The 20,642-nt window shown below is 40.9% G+C and overlaps 1 protein-coding gene across 1 annotated transcript in view; it reads left to right on the plus strand.

Annotated features, from left to right (window-relative positions):
- The window catches only part of AMBRA1 (autophagy and beclin 1 regulator 1), a gene marked incomplete at both ends in the record, with an annotated part of 114,757 nt that overhangs the window by 76,015 nt on the left and 18,100 nt on the right, over positions 1-20,642 (plus strand). The window contains one exon of the mRNA XM_079537217.1: positions 14,490-14,629. Coding sequence (XP_079393343.1) covers positions 14,490-14,629 — 140 coding nt within the window. The remainder of the gene's footprint in view (positions 1-14,489; positions 14,630-20,642) is intronic.

The following is a 20,642-nucleotide window of genomic DNA, read 5'->3' on the forward strand; positions in this document are numbered from 1 at the left end:
TCAGCAGAGAAAGACAGCTGCTCAGTAATAGTTTAGGATGGTAAAAGCCATGTGCAATTGAAGAAGCAGAACTAGGTAGTTTCTGAAGCTGAAATTTGGATTCAGTGGGTTTTTTTTTTGCCATGTATTCAGGCATCTTGCAGGAGATAAAGAACAACTATTCAAGCCTTCCCATTTTTGGGGAGTAGCATGATTATAGTGGAATTGCTTCCACAAACAGCTTTTCCCTCTCTTTTTAAAGGTCCTTCTGATTATTTTTCTTTTGGCAGAGCCATCATAATGTACAGGAATTAGACTGGACCATTTGACTAGTGGCCTGGTGCTGGGGAGAGAATTTACCTCTGGCCCAGATTGCTAGATTCAACTTCATGCTTCTAGTTACTGTCTGGGCTGCTCATTATTCAGGGAGGGTCATATCAGCTACATTTTTACATGAGCTGATTTGTCAGTCAGTGTTAAAATTCATGTTTATCTTCATCACCTGCTCCACATCATGAGGCAAAGTAAGACTGATAATGAAGATATTCTTTAGTGAACCAAGTCAGCACGTCTTCAGCCCTGATTCTGAGCTACCATTCTGGTAAAGGCCTCTTATGGTAAGAGACAGATTAAAGATCATTTGTGAAAACAGCCCAATTTGGCTAGTAGGTATGGTTGGTAAAAGCTGTGTGGATATGACAGGATTACTAATTACGTGGATTCAGTATCCTGCTAGAGCCTTCTAGTTTGCCCTGGTACTGATTCATTCATTTTCATTCAGTCGTTTTCAGATCCTAAGTTTTCAGTACCAGATAAGGGAGTGTCATTTCCCATAGTCTTTGTACTGTATCACAGTAAGTTAGGAAAAGGAAGTCCTATTAACTAAAATCACGTCTCTTTGCATGAAAAGCTATGGTAAGATTAATGCCTCTCATCCATTCTTTACATTTTCTCTAAGCTCCAGTTGCTGCAGCTTGTAGCCATTCTTTTTGGACACACATTCTGTAACTAACAAAATCAGTAAGCTTTGGTCTGAATCTTCCATTCCAATATCTTTCATTTATTTTTTTCATGTCCATTTTGCACGTACTTTCTTTCCCCAGAGTCTGTAATATTCTTTAAATGCTTGTATCCTTGCTCTTAGTCATCACTTAGTGAAGTAACGCTTTGTATTCCCTTAATCTTTTCTTGTATTTCAGTCTCCTAGCTTTAGGTTTTTAAATCCTAAATTCTCTCCAGAATAGCCACTTTTTTCCCCTCATTCTCGTATATATTTGAATTGCATAATTGTAGTGGACCTCTGGAGATCATCTAGTCCAACTCCCTGCTAAAGAAGGCTTGCTAGAATAGGTTACATAGGACAGCATCCAGTCTGGTTTTGAATATCTCCAAAAGAGAAGACTCCACAGTCTCTCTGAGCAGCTTGTTCCAGTGCTCTGTGAACCTCAAAGTAAAGTTTTTCATCATTTTCAGATGGAACTTCCTGTGTTCCAGTTTGTGCTGGTTGCCCCTTGTTCTGTCACTGGGCACCATTGAAAAGGGCCTGGCCCCATCCATTCCTGCCTAGTAGATATTTGTAAACATTGGTAAGGTCTCCCCTCAGTCTTCTCCAGAACTGAACACAGACGTGGCTTCACAAAACAGAGTAGAGGGGGAGAATCTCCTCTCTTCATCTGCTGATCACGATCTTTTTTATGCACTTCAGATGCCATGGGCCTTCTAGGCCACATGGACACACTGCTGGCTCATGGTCACCATGTTGCCCATCAGGACATTCAGATCCTTCTCTGTAGAGCTCCTTTCCAGCAAGTCATCCCCATACCTGTTCTGGTGGATATGGTTATTTCTCCCAGGTGTAGGACTAAACACTTGCCATTGTTGAACTTCATAAGATTCTTCTCTTTCCTACATATGTAATGTGATGAATGTATGTAATGTGATAAACAGAGTCTTGCCAAAACTCCATAGCGGATGTTTTTTCAGCTTTTTTTTTTTTTTTTTTTTCCCCTTTGGAATTTGGAACTTTACTTATATATTAATTTACTTACGTTTTTTTTATAGTACCTTGACAATTTTGTACAATTTTTCTCACTCTTACATTGCATCACTGCACCCCTGTCTTTTTCATCTGCTGTAGTTCTGGATTATTTTTCTCCAGATGGTGTGCATGTATTCTAAAGGTTGCTTTTTTCATCTCTCTTGCACTTATATTTTTAGCTTCCAAAAGCTTTTCCCCCACATTCTCAAATCTATCCAGTCTAGCAGGGTTTGTTAACTAATTTGCTGCTTTTCCCCTTTCCTGCACCATGATTAAAGACATTTAAAATGTCTCATTTCTGACTGCTTTGGTCTTTCAGCTTTCTGCCTATGTGACAGGGTCACAACTAGACCAATTTAAATTAATTTGGTTGAAGAGCCTTCCTGTCAGATGACGTTGGCTATAGTTTCAGCATTCTGGTGTGTCGTTGGTTGTCTTTGTGCAGTCTGCAGGACCAAGCTTGAAAAACATAAGACTGTTAATCTTGTAAATGTTATTCCTTCATCTAGTTGTAGAAATTAGTAAATCAACTACTGGCGCCACAAGAACTGTCACTTCTTCTCTCTTGAGTTTTGCAATAGCTCCATAAGTTTGTAATGCTTTTTAGGACATGCAAAATAAAAATAGTAGTTTAAGTAGGAAACTTTATTCATAGCTCACCATCTTTATAGTGACTGCTGCATTCATATTCAGTTGAGTAAAAACCTGTTTGCAGCTTGGCCAGCATGCAGTAGAAAGAGGTATAGGAAAAAAGGCACTGGTGGAACTGTATTCTTCTATCTCTAATGTGCACATTAGAGAGAATCAGAAAGCATCCTCTCTGCTTCTGCTTCTGTGCCAACAGTTTGTAATACAAAGCAATTGCTGTTCAACTTCTTAATTAAAAAGAAGTCATATCCATGTTCTGAAGCAGTTCTTTGTGGATGTTTTAATTGTGCATTCCTTGCAGAACTCCCCAGAGAGAAATTCAAGAGAAATGCTGTATCAGATAGTATGCAAATTCTTAAAGGTGTCTCAGGATTATTCCTTCCTTCCTGACACCATTTGACTACCTGTCAATGCATTGAGAGAGCAAGGCTTGGCAGTGTGGCTCCTAAGTTGTTGTGAAAGCTTGGCAACCTGCTGAGAAGTGACATACAGTGATTACTTCTGTTTCCTTTCTCCGCATCCCTAAGTAGTAAGGGTAATGCAAGTTTCCATTCCTCAGATAGTTTTCCATGTCTTCCTGTTGCAATAGAAGTTTTGAAGATGCAGTTAATTAGCCCTGGTATGTGTAATAGCACTTAGAAATATCCTGGCTGGTGGTGTAATTTGCAGAGCTGAAGGGAAATGTCCTGGATAGTATCATGGAGCATCTTGATAGTCTGTTTGTATCTTGCTTCTATTCAAGAGAGATTGGGTAGAGCTAAATAGGTCAGAATCATGATTTTACTTACGAATTGTGCTTAGAAAGGGAGTAAAAGTGGTGAATTCTCGTCTGCTGTGATAGCATCATGAGCTAGAGATCCATGCTCTTCCTGCTTATTCCTTTAAAATTTAATCTGCTTAGCATTTCAGATGGAAACCTGCCTTTCCTTCAGAGCAGGTTTCTTTTTCATATTGAGATTTTAAAAGCCTGCTAGTAGTACTGACTTCTAACAAGAGTGTTATGCATAAACCTTGCTTTGTTTTTTTCTTTTTTTGGCAACTAACAAACATATCTGAAATCTGCCTGTAGCTGCTTTTAGCAGATTTCTAGTTTGGGGTAGTGTGGAAGCAATGATGCTGGGAATTGTCCTGATACAGATGAATTTCAGAGATGGGACGTTTGGAGAAAGAACACAGGAGTTTGCAGCCTATTTTGAAATTGTAGTTGGAGGTGATCTGAATAAGAAGTATCTGCTTTCAAGCTGCTTGGTCCTGTGTTCTCTGTTACTCCAGGAATGCATGGAAGCTAAAGAATATAGAATAATGTGAACTTAGAAAGTTGGAAACTTAGAATAGCGAGGATCATAATGCTCTGGGTCTGTTACCTATGGATAAGAAGGCCAAAAGATACTTTTTTTTCTGGCATTCAGAAATTCTGATGTCCTCGCTTTTCTTAATTTTTTGTTTTTATTTTATCCTAACTAACTGAAATCACAAAAATGCAATTACTATAATTCAAATTAAAATAAAGCTCAGAAAGGAATTTTTAAACTGAGGAAACGAAGATGATTGAAAACTTGATTGACGCAAAGCTAAAAAACTAATCGTGTAATTTGTGAGGAGTGAGATGACAACCAATTCCTGTCTCAGGTACTGCCTCGAGATTTGAATGTAAAAGGAAAACCCAGACTTAGCTCTTGGAAAATTGAGATACCCAAAATTAACTCCTGACAAGGTGACTGGCAGTGGCAAAGATCCTCTTGAAGTGGTTGGTCTGTGGTCTGGACAGAAGGGGCTATGCGTGCACTTGGTTGTAAACAAGAGAATTCCAAATACTGCAGGAAGAAAAGCCTAAAGCAGAAAGGCACACCTAGTTTCAGCACAGAGACAAGCTTCCTCTCAGAGTATTAAATCTTGACTAGGAGAATGCACAGAACATGTGAGAAGATGTCAAATTGTATTGCATACTCTGAGCTGTGTGCAAATGTCAACAGAATGTATTTAGTATGGGCAGCAAAGGGGATGGCATTGCCATACCCCATTGACTTACTTGGATGCACTGTGAGTGCTCCTGCAGCTGGAAGTGAAGGCTCTTCAGGCCTGATAGCAAATGGCTGTGAACATTTGCTTCGCTGAGGAACGAGTTATCGAGTGTTCTGACAAAACTATAATGTAAAAAGAAAACTGATGGGAATGTGTGGAGATGGTTTGCCATAACAAGTCAGCTCCATCAGAAGAATTCAGGTAAACTGACATATGTGTGAAAACAAGAACAATTTGAAAAAAAAAAAAAGAAAGTACCAACTTCATGTTATGTTACTGAATGAACATGCTCGTAGGTATGGTCTCTTGTGTCTTCGTTTGAGAGAGATTTTGATATCTACAAGTGGACAGAGGGAGCTCTTGACTATTCTGAATAGAGCAGAGTGTAATATTTCCAATTCCCACCCTAAGAAATTTTCTGCTGCTGGCAGAAATTGAAGCAGGTAGATGCTTCTTTCACAGTCAAAAGTCCAAGCCAAGTCACTGACTGAATGTATTTCTTGGTACTAGAAGGAGGATGTGGGGGCAGAACCCTGTTCTTATTGATATGGGAAATCTCTCCTTTTGATCCAGAGAGGAGCATGTTATAGACTTGTTACGACCAAATGGTTGGTTATGCTCTGTCAACCAGTAAATTCTAGTTAATTTTATAAAACAGGGCATCCAAAACTCATGTTGGGAAGCACTGTTTATGTAGGGTGCTGCAGAGTGAATCCAGTTCTTATATCAGAAAATACTATGCTACATTGGCGTTGCAGATGGCATGAAAAACTTAATAGATTTGCATGTTTGAGTACAAATAGATAAATAAGTGTGTTGGAAAGAGGTAGTGAAATTGTTATCTTGACTGGTTTCAGCCATGTCTGCACAAAGGCTGCTGAGGCACAACTTAAACTGTAAAAACTTGACCTTCAGAAAATACTGTGTTAATATCTCATGCAATGGTTAAACATGTGAGCAGTATTGGTTGTAACGAATTTGTGTGAAGGAAAGTGGCATCAGTTCTGTATGGGCTTACTTCGTGGGATACAGTAGTAAGAGCCAAGACTTTTTGTTTAACGTGGGGGCCAGAATTAGGAAAGTTGAGCTCCAGCAGTTTGGGTAAAATCGTGAGCCCGTTTGCCCTGCAGTAGCTACTGTTTGCTTCAGTGCAGTTGGGGACATAGTTATAAACTAGGTAGGAATAATTATGGCAAAGATGGTTCCACTTCTGGGATGATTTAGACTTGGTCATCTTACCAAAGTCACCCTGAGGAAGAGGAGCTTTGGTAAATACCAGGTTTGTGCTCAAGTCACCGCAGTCTGGGAAGACCTGTGTAATTTCATGAAGATTTGTCAGCACCTCTTCATACCATTTTTCTTGAATTAAATTTAAGCTAGCTCTTTTCTCCAGTAGTTATTCCTTCCAGACGTGTAGGCAGCTGGATGACAGCCTCTTATCACCCAGATGAGGGTGCACATAGCTCTGTCATCAACATATTGTTGACACTTGATCTTGTATGCCACTCTGTTGAGGCTCAGCAGACAAAGAGTAGGGTGGAATGGCAGCTGTGCGCACATCCTTTGCTCTTGTCATTAGATCTTTAACATATTGTGGATTTTACTGCTACAGTCTCAGTGTGACATTTAGTGGGGAATTCAAAGGCAGTGCTTTTGGACTGCAGTCTGAGATAAAGGCAAAAATAAAGAGGCTTGTCATTCCTTTTCCCATAGAAGTGACCATATTTTTATTAGATCCTTCTAGCACTGACAGCTGTCAGTGATTTTTGCAGGAGACAGCAATAGCTGGGGGCACAGTCCTCTTGCACAGTTCAATTCACTTTTGTGTCTGCACTGAATATATACGTATCTATCTTCCATCTTGCTAACACCCCCTTTGGCATTCATTTTTTGTCCTTTTGTCTGTTCCAGCCACACACACGCCTGATTGAAAGCACAGTTGTTTTGTTTGGCAGTTTCTTGCTTACTCAGCCCTAGTTTTCGGATCCAGGCTTGAACCAGTCACCAAAAGGGCTTTTTGCAGGTATTATCCTGGTTTTGCAGCCTCTGGGAGACTGGTAGCAAATTAATGAGCTGCTTCACTGCAAGAGTGTTATCTTCATGGTGAGAGCTTTGTTACCTGGAATGATCAGCATCTTTATGTAACCTAGCTCTTGTTAATGTTCAGTTATTTAAAAACTACTTAGTAGTCGGACTGCAGACTTGTGAGATAAAGTACTAGGTGATATAATGCCAAGAGCTTGCCTAAAGACAGGAAGGGCTAAAGAGAAGCCTGAGGAGAGGAGTGCTGTAACTAAACCTCTCCTGATCAGCACTAAGTTATGTGACCAAGTATGGTCAGGAAGAACCAACAATGCTTTATATTTGTGCAAAGTTTCTTGGTTAATCTGCAGACACTTCAGATGCTGTCTCGCTTTAGGAAATAGATCAAGTCTCCTCAGTTAAGGTTTCAATGGTTGCTGAAAATAAAGGATTAGCTCTCAGTTAATTCACCATGGCTCAGAAAGCAAGGGAAGGATTTTCAGCACTGGCAGCAGATGCAGAAAAAGGCAGAAAGAGGTTTGTTGTATCAGAAAAGAATGAAGAAGAATTTCATGTATGATCTTATTGCATCTGGGGTAGATAAATGGAGTTGAAAGAAATTTTATTTGTGCTGAGCATTAGATGATAAGATCCATTTGAGGATAAGACTGACAAGTCGAAAAAGATAAGTGCATTATTTTTGCTTCTTCCATTTTAACGGAGAAGATCTAATGGAAGGACGTGTCTGTTGTTGGCAGGAATTAGCTTTGGGGGAGGGGATGAGCGCAGCACGAACTAACCTGTTTAATAAGAGGAAACTTAGAGCAGAAGAGCAATTTTTTTTTCCTCTCCGATCATTGGAAATGCGTGCATTTTTATTTACATCTGCAAATAGGTACAGAAAGGAGACTCCTTCCAGAAGGGAGATTTGCTTCATTACAAAACAGATTGATGTACATTGTCTTATGAATTAATCTATCAATCCATCAGTCAATTATTCCAAAGAGTATTTGTTTTACTTTGCCTTCAAGGCCCTCTGCTTTAGACAAGCTCGATTCTTTAGACAAGCTGCAGAGGTCTGTAGGCTTTGTGGCAGTGCATAGTGTAAGCCTCAATTTCTGCAGCTTTCTTGAAATTCATAAATAGAAGGTGGAGTAAAGAATGATAATCTAAGCAAAAAAGGGAGAGTGTTATTTATTAAGGCGGTCAAGTTAGGATGTCTGTTTCTTGTTATATTTCTGGACCTTACAAAAAACCAAAGAGCTGTTTAAAGTAATTGGCAGCATTATAGAAGTCAGTGATACAGGTGGCTTCCTGGCAGCAAAACAGAGGACATACAGTGCTTTTAGTAGAGCAGTAGGTGCTTTACAGCAGTTTCTAATCCAGTATGCTAATGTCAGATGTGAATACATTGACTTAAAAAAATGTACCAGGTGAGATCTTTCAGTGGCAATACCCTCCTGGGGTGAGTAAGGCAAAAAGCTGTCTTCAATTGATTTGTTACTATTCAGTCTCAGTAGTGTGATTAAAGTTAAAAAAGGTGAGATTATAAACTTCTGAAACTTCAAGGTCAGATTGTAGAGCCAAAGATGAAGGGCAGATGGGGAAATGCAGCATGCATGAAGCCCTCGTACTGCTTTTGTTTTCATTCTGCTTGTGCCTTCATCTTGTCGCTGCACCTCATCTGCTCTGCAAATCGCAAGTGCAGTTTGCAGTTTTTTTACAAGCTGCTACTACTACTGTTTGAAGGCCCTTTGTATGTAGTCTTTGTGTTCAGCTGTAATTTCAGTGAATGTAATTGCAGTGTTGTGAATTAATTGTGCTTTTAAGATTGCATCTTACTATATGGCTCATGTAGATTAGTTTATTAAAGTGTATTACCTAACAAGGTATCTGTTCAGGCTAAAGCTCTAGCATAGCTGAAGCTACACTGAAAAGCTGTGCTGTCCCCACGGTTACTGTGTGGTATAAACTGTACCCATACAAAGAGTACTCAGTTGATCTGCACTGTATGTGCATAGATATTTAGTTGTACTGTCAACACTTGTCTCTTGTGCCTGCACAGGTCTAATGTTTCTCCTCATAACCCTCTTTTCTGAACCCCTTTTCTCTGCAGCCCAAGTCAGGGTGTCTGTGAGGCTTTGGATTTTGCCAGTCCCCTGGTAAGAGTGGCTGCTGCCCAGGAAGCAGAGTATGACAGCTGTACAATGTGGAAGAATGCAAGAGCCAGGAACAGAGCAGCACGGGGTGGCCAGGGTCTCACATCTCTGTGCCTGCCATCAGCCTCAAGTTAGAGGTGTGGTCAGAGCTCTCATTCTTCCCTGGGCACTATGTGTTAAATCTACTTGCCCTTTTGGCCTGTGTCCTTTGATGATGTCCTTTGAGCTGGTATTGTTCTCAGGGAAGAGAGAGCCCCATGCAGGATGGTGCTTGTTTTGCAGCTTGATGTTCAGGTTGATGCTTTCGGTGCACTCGCCATCTTTGTGTTCAGATTTCCCTCTGTACCTTAGTTCCTAGCATTCTGTTCTTACTTTTGCCTCCCTGCCCAGTTCCTATTTAATACTTCTTGTGCCCTTCAGCCCTGTTTAGATTAGCACACTAGATGTTTCTCTTCCTGTGTGTTTTCACAGCTTGCCTCTGGTGACAGCACCGACTCAGTTGAAAATTAATAATTAAATTTTAGCCTAGTGCCTGATAAACCAACCTCATCTGCTCCAGCCCTTCCTCTCCTTTTACCTGTCAGGATGGAGCTTCACGGATGACAAGATTTCACCACGTAAACAAGTGAACAGCTGCACCCCCTCCCCACTCACTCTTTATCAAGGCTGATCTAGCAGCCCAATTTACTGCCTGGGCTAAGCAAAGGTAATAGCTTGAAATTTATTGGCATCTTGAAAGGAGATGCATCTAGTTGAGAGCAGAAATGTCTCTATTGAATTTAGAAAGATAAACGCAAGAGTTCCTGCTGAGTTTCCCTGCCCACTTGTGCCAACTTTCTCTTCTCCTCGAGCTTCAAAACATGTTTTTTCCTTCTCGGATGCCAGCAAGAAGGGAAAGATAGGTTGCACTCTGCTGAAGAAGTAGTCATCAGTACTCCCCTGCTTTCTTTTGCTGTGAGCAAAGAACTGGCTGTGCAAGCAGCATGGTGCCTGCAGCTTGCCCAGTCCTGGTGCTACTCAGCCCAGGTGAGTTTTGCAGCATTGCTGCCAACTGGCATCAGCATGGGCTTGGGGCAGCCTGCTGCTTTGACTGACAGGATCCTGGTCCAGCTTTTTATTGTTGGCAGATCTCATAAATAGAAGTAGAAGGTGGACTTTGAAGAGTGTTATTAAATGGCAGCAACTTCTCTGAGGTGGAACAAGAAGGAAAGAGTGAAGCACAAGGTCTGTAACTAACGATAGGGCTTTGAAGAGGAGAAGCTTGCAGCAAAAAACATTCCTGTTCCTTCAGGGCAGGTACAAATTAACTGTCTAGCTCTGTGCATATGTGTTGTGCCCAAGGCTCCCTTCTTTCCACTCAAGTCAGCAGCTTGATGCTGAAGGAAAGATCATTGGGGAGGATTCCTTGAAGCTGTTGATTGTCATGCAGCCCCTCTGGCTCTCTGCCATAAGTAAATATTTAGTTTAATACCTGAGTGATTGTAACAGGTGCCACAGTGCTGATGTGCCAGCAGTCACAAGTTGGAGGGAGAACAACAGTGGTAGACTTCAAGTGGCTTTTGTGCTCTGCATGAAGCAGTCTTGCTGAATGCTTTGGGGGTCTGTTTGTTTGGTGGTTTTTTTTTCCTTTTTCTCTTGCCTTACAGCCCTTCTTTCTTTGAGCCATCTTTCTCCCCACGTGAATTCAGTGTTACTCCTAGATTAGTCATAGAAGTTAAGGGAGGGTAGAAAAGGCACACCAAAGAGGAAAGCAGCTGCTTCTGGAGCAGTCTTTGAAAGCAAAAATGCACAGGCATAAATGACCCAAGCAAACCTTTCCTTATACTTCCATGGTTATGGGCATGTAGAATGGTAGCATTTTCTCGGTGAGTATTCCTTTCCCTTTGTATTGCTGTTGCCTTCTGTGTGGAAGCTTAGCTACCTCAGACAGCGTGGTATTCCTAGAGGAAGACTTCTCTCCTTGCCAGCATCCCTTGCACTTAGAGGAGAGATGAAGTTCCTTTGGAATCTCCTTGAAGTGCATAGAGATCACTGGAAGTCTAGTTTTTTACAAATATAGGCAATGGTCAAGAAGCTATTATGTGTAATGTAGCCTGGGTTGTGTGGGTACTAAAGGAAAGGAGCAGGAGCTTTCTTGCCTGATGACATGATATTTATACTGCTGCCAAGAAGAGAGCAGCTTGCCAAACTGATGATGCTTGTTTGGGTTCGAGCTTCCATAGGGATGCTCTGAAATGCCTGGTGGGGCAACTCCTGAAGCTTCCAGTCCTCAGACTTCACAGTGTTTACTGTTAGAGAAACATATCATTCAAAACCTTGTTTCAGAACAGCATCTGAAAACAAATGAAATGCAGCTGCCAACTTAATAAAATGCTGAGTGGCCACATCTAATGGTGTGGCTCTGTAATATTGGATTAGTAGTACAGCAGTACCATGGGAGAGTTTGCCATTGGCTATGGTGAATTGCCCGGAAGCTTGATGTGAGACTGCTGACAGTGATTATGGGCTGATAGTATGATTCATTCACCATGTTTGGTCAAAATTAAAATGCTAACCTGTTAGATATAACCTCTGTAGAGACTGTGGTATGGTGTGGTGGGTGCCTTAAAGATCAGAGGATGTTTACAACAGTGGTTCCTGAACCCTTGCACATCAGGTTTTACATGTGACCCACAATTAGTTCGTGGACCAGCCCTAAAGAAAGGGAAGTGGAGAATTATCAACTTTTTGCATCTTTATTGCTAGCTGTAAGAGTGTTTGAGGATTGACAGTAGTCACTTGATGTAGAAGCTAGAGAATTGTGTCAGTTTGAGATTCCAGTAATAACTTGGAAATGTTGTTCCTGGAATTTGAGACCTAAAAAGCATGGACTTGAAGTTCCTTTTGGGACCCTTCTCAGGGTATTCTGTGATGATGTAACATTCCCGCTGGCAAAGATCTGTGCTCACCCTACTGTATTTTCAGGCTAAGTAGTTTGGCTGAAGTATCTCAGTAACTTCATACAATTCAGCAATAGAGGAAAACCAAACAAAAACAAAAAACAAAAAACAAAAACAAACAAACAAACAAAAAAAAACCAAACATGATGACCTATGGAGAATAATGCTTCCTGGGAGGCTTCTAACCTTCTTTGAAGAGAAGGACCTGCCTGCTGATGTTGAAGGAACTTTTTTTTCCCTCCCTCCTCTGTGGATAGAGTAGGGGGTCTTGCTAATGGATGCAATTGCAAGAGCCGATCTGTGTGTGACTGCATCAGATTGATTAGCTGGGTCCTGGTTACTGCTGCGAGTGGTGATTATGCCAGTACAGCTGCTCTTGTTTTTTTTATGTGCTAATTACCACACGCACGGATGTCATCACCCTTAACGCTGCATGGAGTTGTCCCATTAGCGTGGGAGTGGGAAGCAGCAGGGGAGGGGAGCTTTTTGGTGTGTTTAGAAGTGTACGAAGAAGTGGAGTGATGAAGCATCTCTTTTTATACAGAATTCTTAAGCCATCTTGCCTTTGACATTGCGTCCTCAGCCAACATGTTTGCAGGTTGTCAGGATTTCCATTGGGTGCCATTTACTGTGAACACCTGGATGTTGAGCAGGAGCTGGCAAGTCCCTGCCTCGGCATGACTGGCTGCTGATCTGTGGGATGGTGGCTATGCAAGCTGGCCTGCCAGTGTGAGAGAACTTAGAGCTACCTCTAGCAGGCTGCTTCTCAGCTGTGATGTCTTACAAAGGTGTTCTCAGGAGAAAAGAAACATTTTCTGACTAGCTGAAGAAGGATATGATAGAATACTCTTGCTGTTCTTGATTGATGTGGGAAGCTGCAGCTCTGAAGCACCATTCCCCTTCCCCTTCCCCTTCCCTTTTCTCCTCCTCCTCAAAATCTAGTCTCCCCATCTTAGAGTGCACCATCATCTCCATGGTAACAAGTCTTTCCAACATATGCCTGATTTTTTTTTCCTCTTTTCCTTTACACAAAAAGCTAGGGGGAGAATGGGGGCAAACGTGACGGGGATGGGTAAGAGCTACATAAACCCCAAAGGGCCTGTTCCTTTGAATGCTGAACTTCTCAAAATACTGCTGTCTGCCGGAAGATATCTGGGGCAAAGAATGATCAGCTTCTGTCACACAAGAGAAATCCTAAAGGACGTTTTCTTCTCTTATGTGACCTCCTCAGAGAACAGGTTACTTGTGTTACTGATTATGTGAAATAATTTTGTTACATTCTTTTGCTCTGGCTTGATTTTTTTGTCATTACGATGATCCAGATGAAGGTTCTAGGTGTTAGTTATTGGGGGGAGTACATTTGAATGATCTCTGCTTCAGATTTATCAAGTTAAACTATCAGACAGGCAACATGTGCAGAGGGGAGTAGAGGTGTAGAGAAAAACAGGTACATAAGTTGTCTTGGACCCAGTTTGTAATGCTAGCTAACAAGACCCATGCTAAGGAATTGTTAGTTCAGGCCATCTCAGCAGTGCAGTGGTGATTGGTCTGCATTCCTGTCTACCTTCATCCTCTTGTTCCAGTGCATCCTAATTCTCTTTAATGCTTTCTGGTCCAGCACCATTCCTATTTTCTGGGGAATCTGGAAGAAGTTTTGGGGATGAACAGAAAATCTAAGGAAAACTTGTGTCTCAACTTGGAATTAGCCCATTGAAAATGTAGCTTCCAAGTCCAAATTGCATACCAACACTAGCTGCAGGCTAGCAGGTTGCAGAAAAGCATTAAGCTATACAAAAGATGTTTGCTTTTCAGAGCTGGAAAGTATCTGCACAGATATAATCTGATCCATTTCATCGTTTTTGCTTTTCAAGCTCAATACACTTCAGATACCAAATTACTGCAGACCAGAGAGCAGAGCTTGATATTTGTCCTACAGGTGCATGGAGCTTTCATTCTCCTGTATTGCTGCAGTGGTTAGGAAGCAGTTTTACAGCTGTGCTAACTACCCACAGTCTTAACAGCTTTTCAGCTCTCATTGTAGTGTGGGTAAAATGGATGCAAGGGGATGTGAACTGAGTGATTTGTTACTTGCAGACTTGTGCTATTCATAATCTCTGGACATTAATTTATCTCATCTGTGCCCTGTTGTTGTGGGAGGTGGTCAAACTGAGCAATTTTCAGAAGACTGTTTAAATGATTAAAAATATATGAGTTGTATATTATTTCTGTGTAAGGTATGTTTTGTTTAATAGAAAAAAAATGAACTGTTGATGCTGAAAACCCATGCGCTTGCCAGTTTCCTGTTCCTCCGTAGTGAGTTAAGATGAGAAGTGAAGGCTAGAAGGGACCTAGTTGTCTTGCTGTCTGATGGCTGTGCTATTTGTTCCCATCACTTTAACTCTGCAGTCCACCGAATGGCATGCAGAATCTTGTGGTGGCAGGATTTCTTATGTTCTGCAGCTATGTGCCAATCTGTTTGTTAAGCAGTTAAGGGCACATGTATGTTTCCCTAGCAGATGCTTGCTCTTGCTGCTGGATTAGTGGTTTCTTTTAATATCCTGTAAAGTGACGCATCTCCTTCGCCAGCTTCGTTGCTGCAGGGAGACTGAACATTTGTTTATTTGAGCCTCCTTGGCTGTTCTGCCTTTTGTCTTATGTAGTAACTTTATGTCTTTGTTTCAGAGAGTTTTCAACGTTCTGTACCCAATGCCTGCTGACCAGAGAAGACATGTCAGCATAAACTCTGCTCGCTGGCTACCTGAACCAGGCCTAGGATTGGCATATGGCACCAACAAAGGGGATCTGGTGATTTGCAGACCAGAGTAAGTGTTTGCTTTACATGGAGTTATAACTGTTTTCCTTACTCTGTTCTTTGGCCACTGGGAATAAGACGTCTTTTCACTTTTCACTGCTTGGGGCATTGTACTTGAAGTGCCTTCCCCAAATAAGTAGTCATGATACTCCTTTTGGACTACAGCAGTGTTAACACTGTCTCATACTATCTTTGTTAGTCTTGCTGACTTATGAGGAGCATCTTATTAGCTCCCATTTTATTTCCCATATCTGTCTTGGATTTCTGAACCTTTATATTTGTCTAGTGCAGTGTCTTTCAGTCTCTTCGAATTTAGGACTTCCACAGCTTGCCAGTGAGTGTAGCAAATACAAGGTGTTAGAGATACATTTGATATCCACCAGCCACAGGTTGAAAACTGCTGACCTAGACTTACCAAATATTTATTAGTGTTCAAGTATGAGATTCTATAACTGCAGAGGTTTTTGTCATGATTATGAGCAAGCCAGTGAATTGTTTTGATCCTCACTTGAAAGCCCAGTGGTGTGATGTGTAGACTTCAGCTCTCATTTATGCAGTGCCATAAGGTGTAACTTTGCCTTTGTAAACCTGCAATTAAGCACAATCTGATTTGGATGTTGTGTCACACAGATGATGACTGAGAGTGAACAGTGAAACATAAATCACTTTCAGTGTTCTTGGTGGTTTATGTACAATACCTTGAGACCCTTTTCTCCATAATCCTGTGCAAGGAGTTCTTTTGGAGCAGTGCTTCTCGTGTTCTACAAGAGTACTTCAGGGATTTCTCTGCTTCAGTTATTTCCCGGTATTAAGCCACCTTGGTATTCTTTTGAGTTAGTTGAAGCTCTTTGTAACTTAGAGTCTGGCTGCTAGAAACTTGCAGCACTGCTGGAGATCTTACCAAATGCATGTGGACTCCATCTGTTGTGCATGAGATCAAGCATGTGGTGCTTGTCAAGAGTCATATGATCAGTGTAGAACCACTACATAAATCAGAATAAATATGTACAATTGTAATAGTGACTAATACAGTACAGTCTTCTGGTGAAATTTGCAGTTAGAATTCAGTTTGGACCGATTTCAATAGCACAAAATGCCAATGCTCTTCAAAAGTCTCTCTAGTTCTCTTGAATATAGTCTTACATCAAGGCCTTATTTATACATGAACTTCTACAAGATATTATTATGGAATAAGCTGTAATCACTCTCTTCCAGGAAAAATTGCTTTCCTCAAAGTTAGTTTCTGTTACTTTATAAGTGGAGGAATAATTTGGGAATAGCGGCTTCTTCTCAAACGCTAGTTACTGTAAGTTACTTTCAGTATAGAGAAGTGGTAAGATCTAGTCAGTTGATTATGACTCATGAGATGAACTTGGACAAAAACCTGGGGAAAGGAAAGGAACAGGGGTATCAAAGTGGCTTGATTGAATGGCCTCTGCAAAGTCAAGCTTGGCCTGCCTATCTCAGCTTGCCACATCCTGTGTTAAATATCCATTCTGGTGCTTGCAGTTGCCCCAAGCTGAGTGCCATGTCTCTTACTGGCATCTCTCTAATTAAAGACACAACAGGAACTCCTTTGTGTGTTACAGCTGCACTGCTAGTCTTTTTGTAGCATCTATGCGAAATCTTTCTTAGCTCACCTAGTTGTTTTGGACACATTTCAGTCTCTTTATTTCCATCCTAGCAACAGTCATGCACAATTTCAACAAAAATGAGCTTTTTGAATATGAACATGAGACAGTAAATAAAAAAGGTGGAATATTTATTAGTAGTTTGATCAGAATGCTTCACCAGGTTCCCTGCTGGTTGGTTGGAATAACTGGTGCTTCTGATGATTACTGCAGACTTCACATGGACTTCTTTGGAGCAGGATTCCTGACATGTTCTGTTCTCAGTTGTATCATTTTGTAGGCCAATAACAGCCAGATTGACTTAAAATTCTGTGCATAAAGATTTAGACATTCATTGATCTGAGGAGTTTGCATGGTGGCTCTAACGTCAGGACAAGCAAATAAGTAACTCTATCAAAGCAGAAGTAGTTTGCATCTGTGATGTCTGTTCCAGGTCTACCTGGAAAGTCATCAGAGAAAGAGGAGAAATTCTAATGTGTAGGTGGCATCTCAGTAGTTCTTGGCTTAACAGACTTAATATCTGATGACTTTGATTTGAGAAATGAGGGAGAAAGATGAAAAGTATTTATGTGGTTTCTGTAGACAGTAATACAGAAGGGAAGAAATATTAAATTAGGAACTAAGCAATCGACAGAGTATGATATGGGGATAGTCTAATAAACAGCAGGGATCCAAAAAACACTGTGCTGCTGAAAACATTCCCACTATTTTAATTTGGCAAAGAAAACAGTGGTCAGTAGCAAACAACTGAGATGATTATAATTCCCTGGGTCTTTATTCCTGTCTACAATGAAAGCATTAGAAACCAAGTACCACAGGGATAACATAAACAGGTTGAAATAGCAGCTGTGCCTCATATACAGGGCCTGAAATGAAGAGTTTAGGGAAAAAGAGTGGGCTAGAAGTACAAACTAACACACAAACAATAAAGCATAACTTGAAGCTTCATGGGCTGATAATGAGAGGTTATGCAAGTAGTTCTTCCAGATATCTAAAGAAATTGGAATTAAAATCAGAAGTTTAGGACTATATTGCTAGGTTAGGATAGCACTGATGACAGTTTTTCTTCCAGATGGAAATAGGGAAGGTCAGGATATGCTGGCAATCCATAATCTGAACTCAGTACACAGATTTATGGGATATGTTTTGAAGGGAGGGGAAATTAAAACTATGAGGAGGTTCAAGTGCAATATGACTTGACTGTGATAAGGTACAGCAGGTGGATACCTATCAGAGAATTTTATTTACAATGAAAGGATTTGCTTCAGGTCTTAAACACATTTTAGTAAGGCAATTAGCATGTTTGGACTACAATAAATCTAGTTAAATTGTTAAGAATTAGAACAAGACCTGGTAAGGAGCAAGTCTGCTGAAGGAAGGAATACAGCAGGACTGAAAGCTGGACACTATCACAAAGGAAGTTACTGACGAATCTTCTTCAGAACCTGTTCTGTGGCTGGTTGTTATTGCTGTTTACACTACTATCTTGTAAGGGTGTGCTGAATAAATTTGCTGAGAATGTGACATTAGCCTTGTCATTGCAGAGCAGGATCAGAGTATCACATAAGAATTGGATTGCCTTGAAAATTACTGGAGCTATAGAAATGAGATGGAATTTAATAGTACAAAGTGCACTTAGTGACTAATAACACTGAGCTCAGTAGTTAAAATGATAGAGGGGGGAAAAGGCCTGAGGTTTTCGTTGATTGTAGATGATTGAGCCGTCAGTACATGTGGTTGTAAAAGCAACAAATTTATTTCTAGGGTGAAACACAAGATACTTAACAGTAGAGATAGCAGAATGTTAGTATTGCTGTAGAAGAAACTAGATACATAAGCAGAAACAGTTTCAAAGTCAGCTATTCACATCTATTGTTGTAGTTGAGAATAGCAGCTAGTAATGTCAGTGGAACAAATATCTAAGAACACCTGCAGCTGGGGGTCTTCAGCCTACAAAGGAAGGCTGAGGAGGGGGGCTTATATAGCCTTCCCTAAATGCCCAGGAAAGGAGGACTATTTACACTTACATACTTTTTACTAGTCGTTCACTATGGGTAGGTTATGGCTGCAAACTAGAGAAAGGCTTCTAACCAAATGACTCCTGCAATAGCATGTAAGTTGTATGGGTGGGTGCAGAAGGCTCAGATATTTGAAGATGGCAGCTATGAGGTGTGTTAGCATTTACCACTCACTGTGGCCTTGAGATCTAGCACAAGGGGTGCGACAGCCATGTGGATTTCTTCCACCCTCATATTCTACTGTGCACTGCCTTTTCTGTGTAGCTTCTAGTGCCTTTTAGCCTCCTCCAGGCTGTTTCTCATGCACTATGTGCTGCCTGACTTCGAATGTAACTATGGCTTGTGCTAATGCTCACTAGGGTCTTGTATGCCTTTTTTGGCTCTCTGCAGCACAAGGCTTGGATCTGTTCCTGAATCCTTGATACTTTTCAATATGGAATGAAAGCCACGGTGTCCCATGCAGTAGAAACACCTCTACTAAATGAAAAAGGAATTTTTATTTTTAATGCTCATAACCTTTCCTATCCTGTCACGTTCTATCAGGAGCTTTCCCATTCAGAAACGTCCCCAGTGCAGATTCTCAAATGTCTTGTAGAACATGAACAGATCAGACTGAAATTGAGGACTAGCAGACTGCATGGTGCTGTCTGACCATTGCTGGCTTCTCCTGTAAAGGATTATCAAGGGAGAAAAGCAGAGTCCACAAATCAGTTCTTTGTCATTTCATCTTGAGTTCCTCCAGTGGCCAGTCATACATTCCAGAAGGTCTCAGTGCTCAGATGCTTTTGAAAATACTAACTTATAACCCTCAGAGTTATGAGACTGATGTTTCAAAAACTGAACATTGAAGATACCTTGCCTAGGGCTGGCTCTGTAGTGCAGGCATCTGCATGCAAGAGAGGCACATTTTCTTCATCAGACAGAGCCTCTGATAATGGAATTAAAATGCCTCCTGAAGTTGCATCTGATTCAAAGACTACAACCCATAGAATTCTCTCATTGGAAAGTAGGTGTGGAGAGTCTCAAATTAGTTCAGTGCTATGCAGTGTGCATATTTTAATTCTTTTAAGTGAGCTCTGCCTCTAACATGAAATAATTCTGTGAAAATTCTTTTCACAATGAATGTTGATGCTGAGTAGGATTCTTGCAGTTGTCTGCAAATATCAATCCAGTCTTTTCTTCCTTTGAGTACTGCATATGCTCATATCTAGGGATGTGGACAATGTGTCTGCAGTTATCAGTGTGCTGGTAAGAAGATGATAATCAATGCTGCTGCTTGCTGTGTCCTATCTGCTGGTTGATTCCACTCGTCAGGCTCTTCAGCCTTCTGCAATGATACTGCACACGCCCTGGTGTATTTTTTTTTGCCTTTTAAGAATAACTTCTGGAGGATGGAATTAACAGTAAGTCAAGAGGAGTTGTCTTCCATTATGTGTAACCATGGGACGTTCACAAACCTGCCAGGGAGTATTTCCTTATCTGTTAACTGGAGCAGCTAGTGGAAGTATTGGTTAGGTCAGAGTCCTCTCTGCAAATGACTTCTTGAAAGGCAGCATCTGGGCAGTGTCTTCTGTTTGTGGCCAAGTAAGCAAATCCACAGAACTTTTGCTGCCTGTTAACCACAAGATGCAGCATATTTTCTAAGTGAAGGTGGAAGGTGTGGTTTGATTGATTAAAAAAAAATGAAAAAAAGGGACAAGTTGCTACCTTTGGATTTTGTTATTCATACGTTTGAATAAAAACTAAACTGAATGATTTCCAAACTGTGGAAAGCCTGAGTATCCTGAGTGCCAAGAGGCTTGTACATTGCAGATGCATGAAAAGTGGAGTGGTAATATGGAGGCTTGAAACGGCATCTCCTTTCTGATCTTGTTTTTATTCCAGTTCTGTTTCCGTTTATGTATGTGAATTTGATATCCACAATGAATGATGGCATTAGGTAGAAGATACCCTCATACAATTCCATTTAATACATCCATGAATCCTAGAGATAAAATCTGACAGCTGCTCTAAGTCTTCAGTTATTAACAACTTCATTTCCTTCACGCCGTTCAAGAGATGCTGCAGCACTGACTTGTTAGTGACATTAGTGTTCCTCCGTGGGATAGGGGACTTAGTTTAGAGCTCAGTGATAAAGAAACTGAACCTGTTGCTTACTGGTTTGTTTATAGTGCCACTGTGCTTCTGCAGGACCTTGCTAGTTCTCAGACTGAGTGGCAATCTTTCTGTCACAGAACGTAGCCATGTACTTCCAGAACAGTTACCAAATGCTTCACTTCATTCTATTCAGATCACATCTGCCACCTTCTCTTTCCTTTCCTTTTTTTCTAGTTCTATCTACAAAAGCAATTAAATTTCATGCAGTCAATTATTT

The sequence above is a fragment of the Tetrao urogallus genome (genome assembly GCF_951394365.1).
Source record: "Tetrao urogallus genome assembly, chromosome: 6".
In the NCBI taxonomy this organism is placed as follows: Eukaryota; Metazoa; Chordata; class Aves; order Galliformes; family Phasianidae; genus Tetrao; species Tetrao urogallus.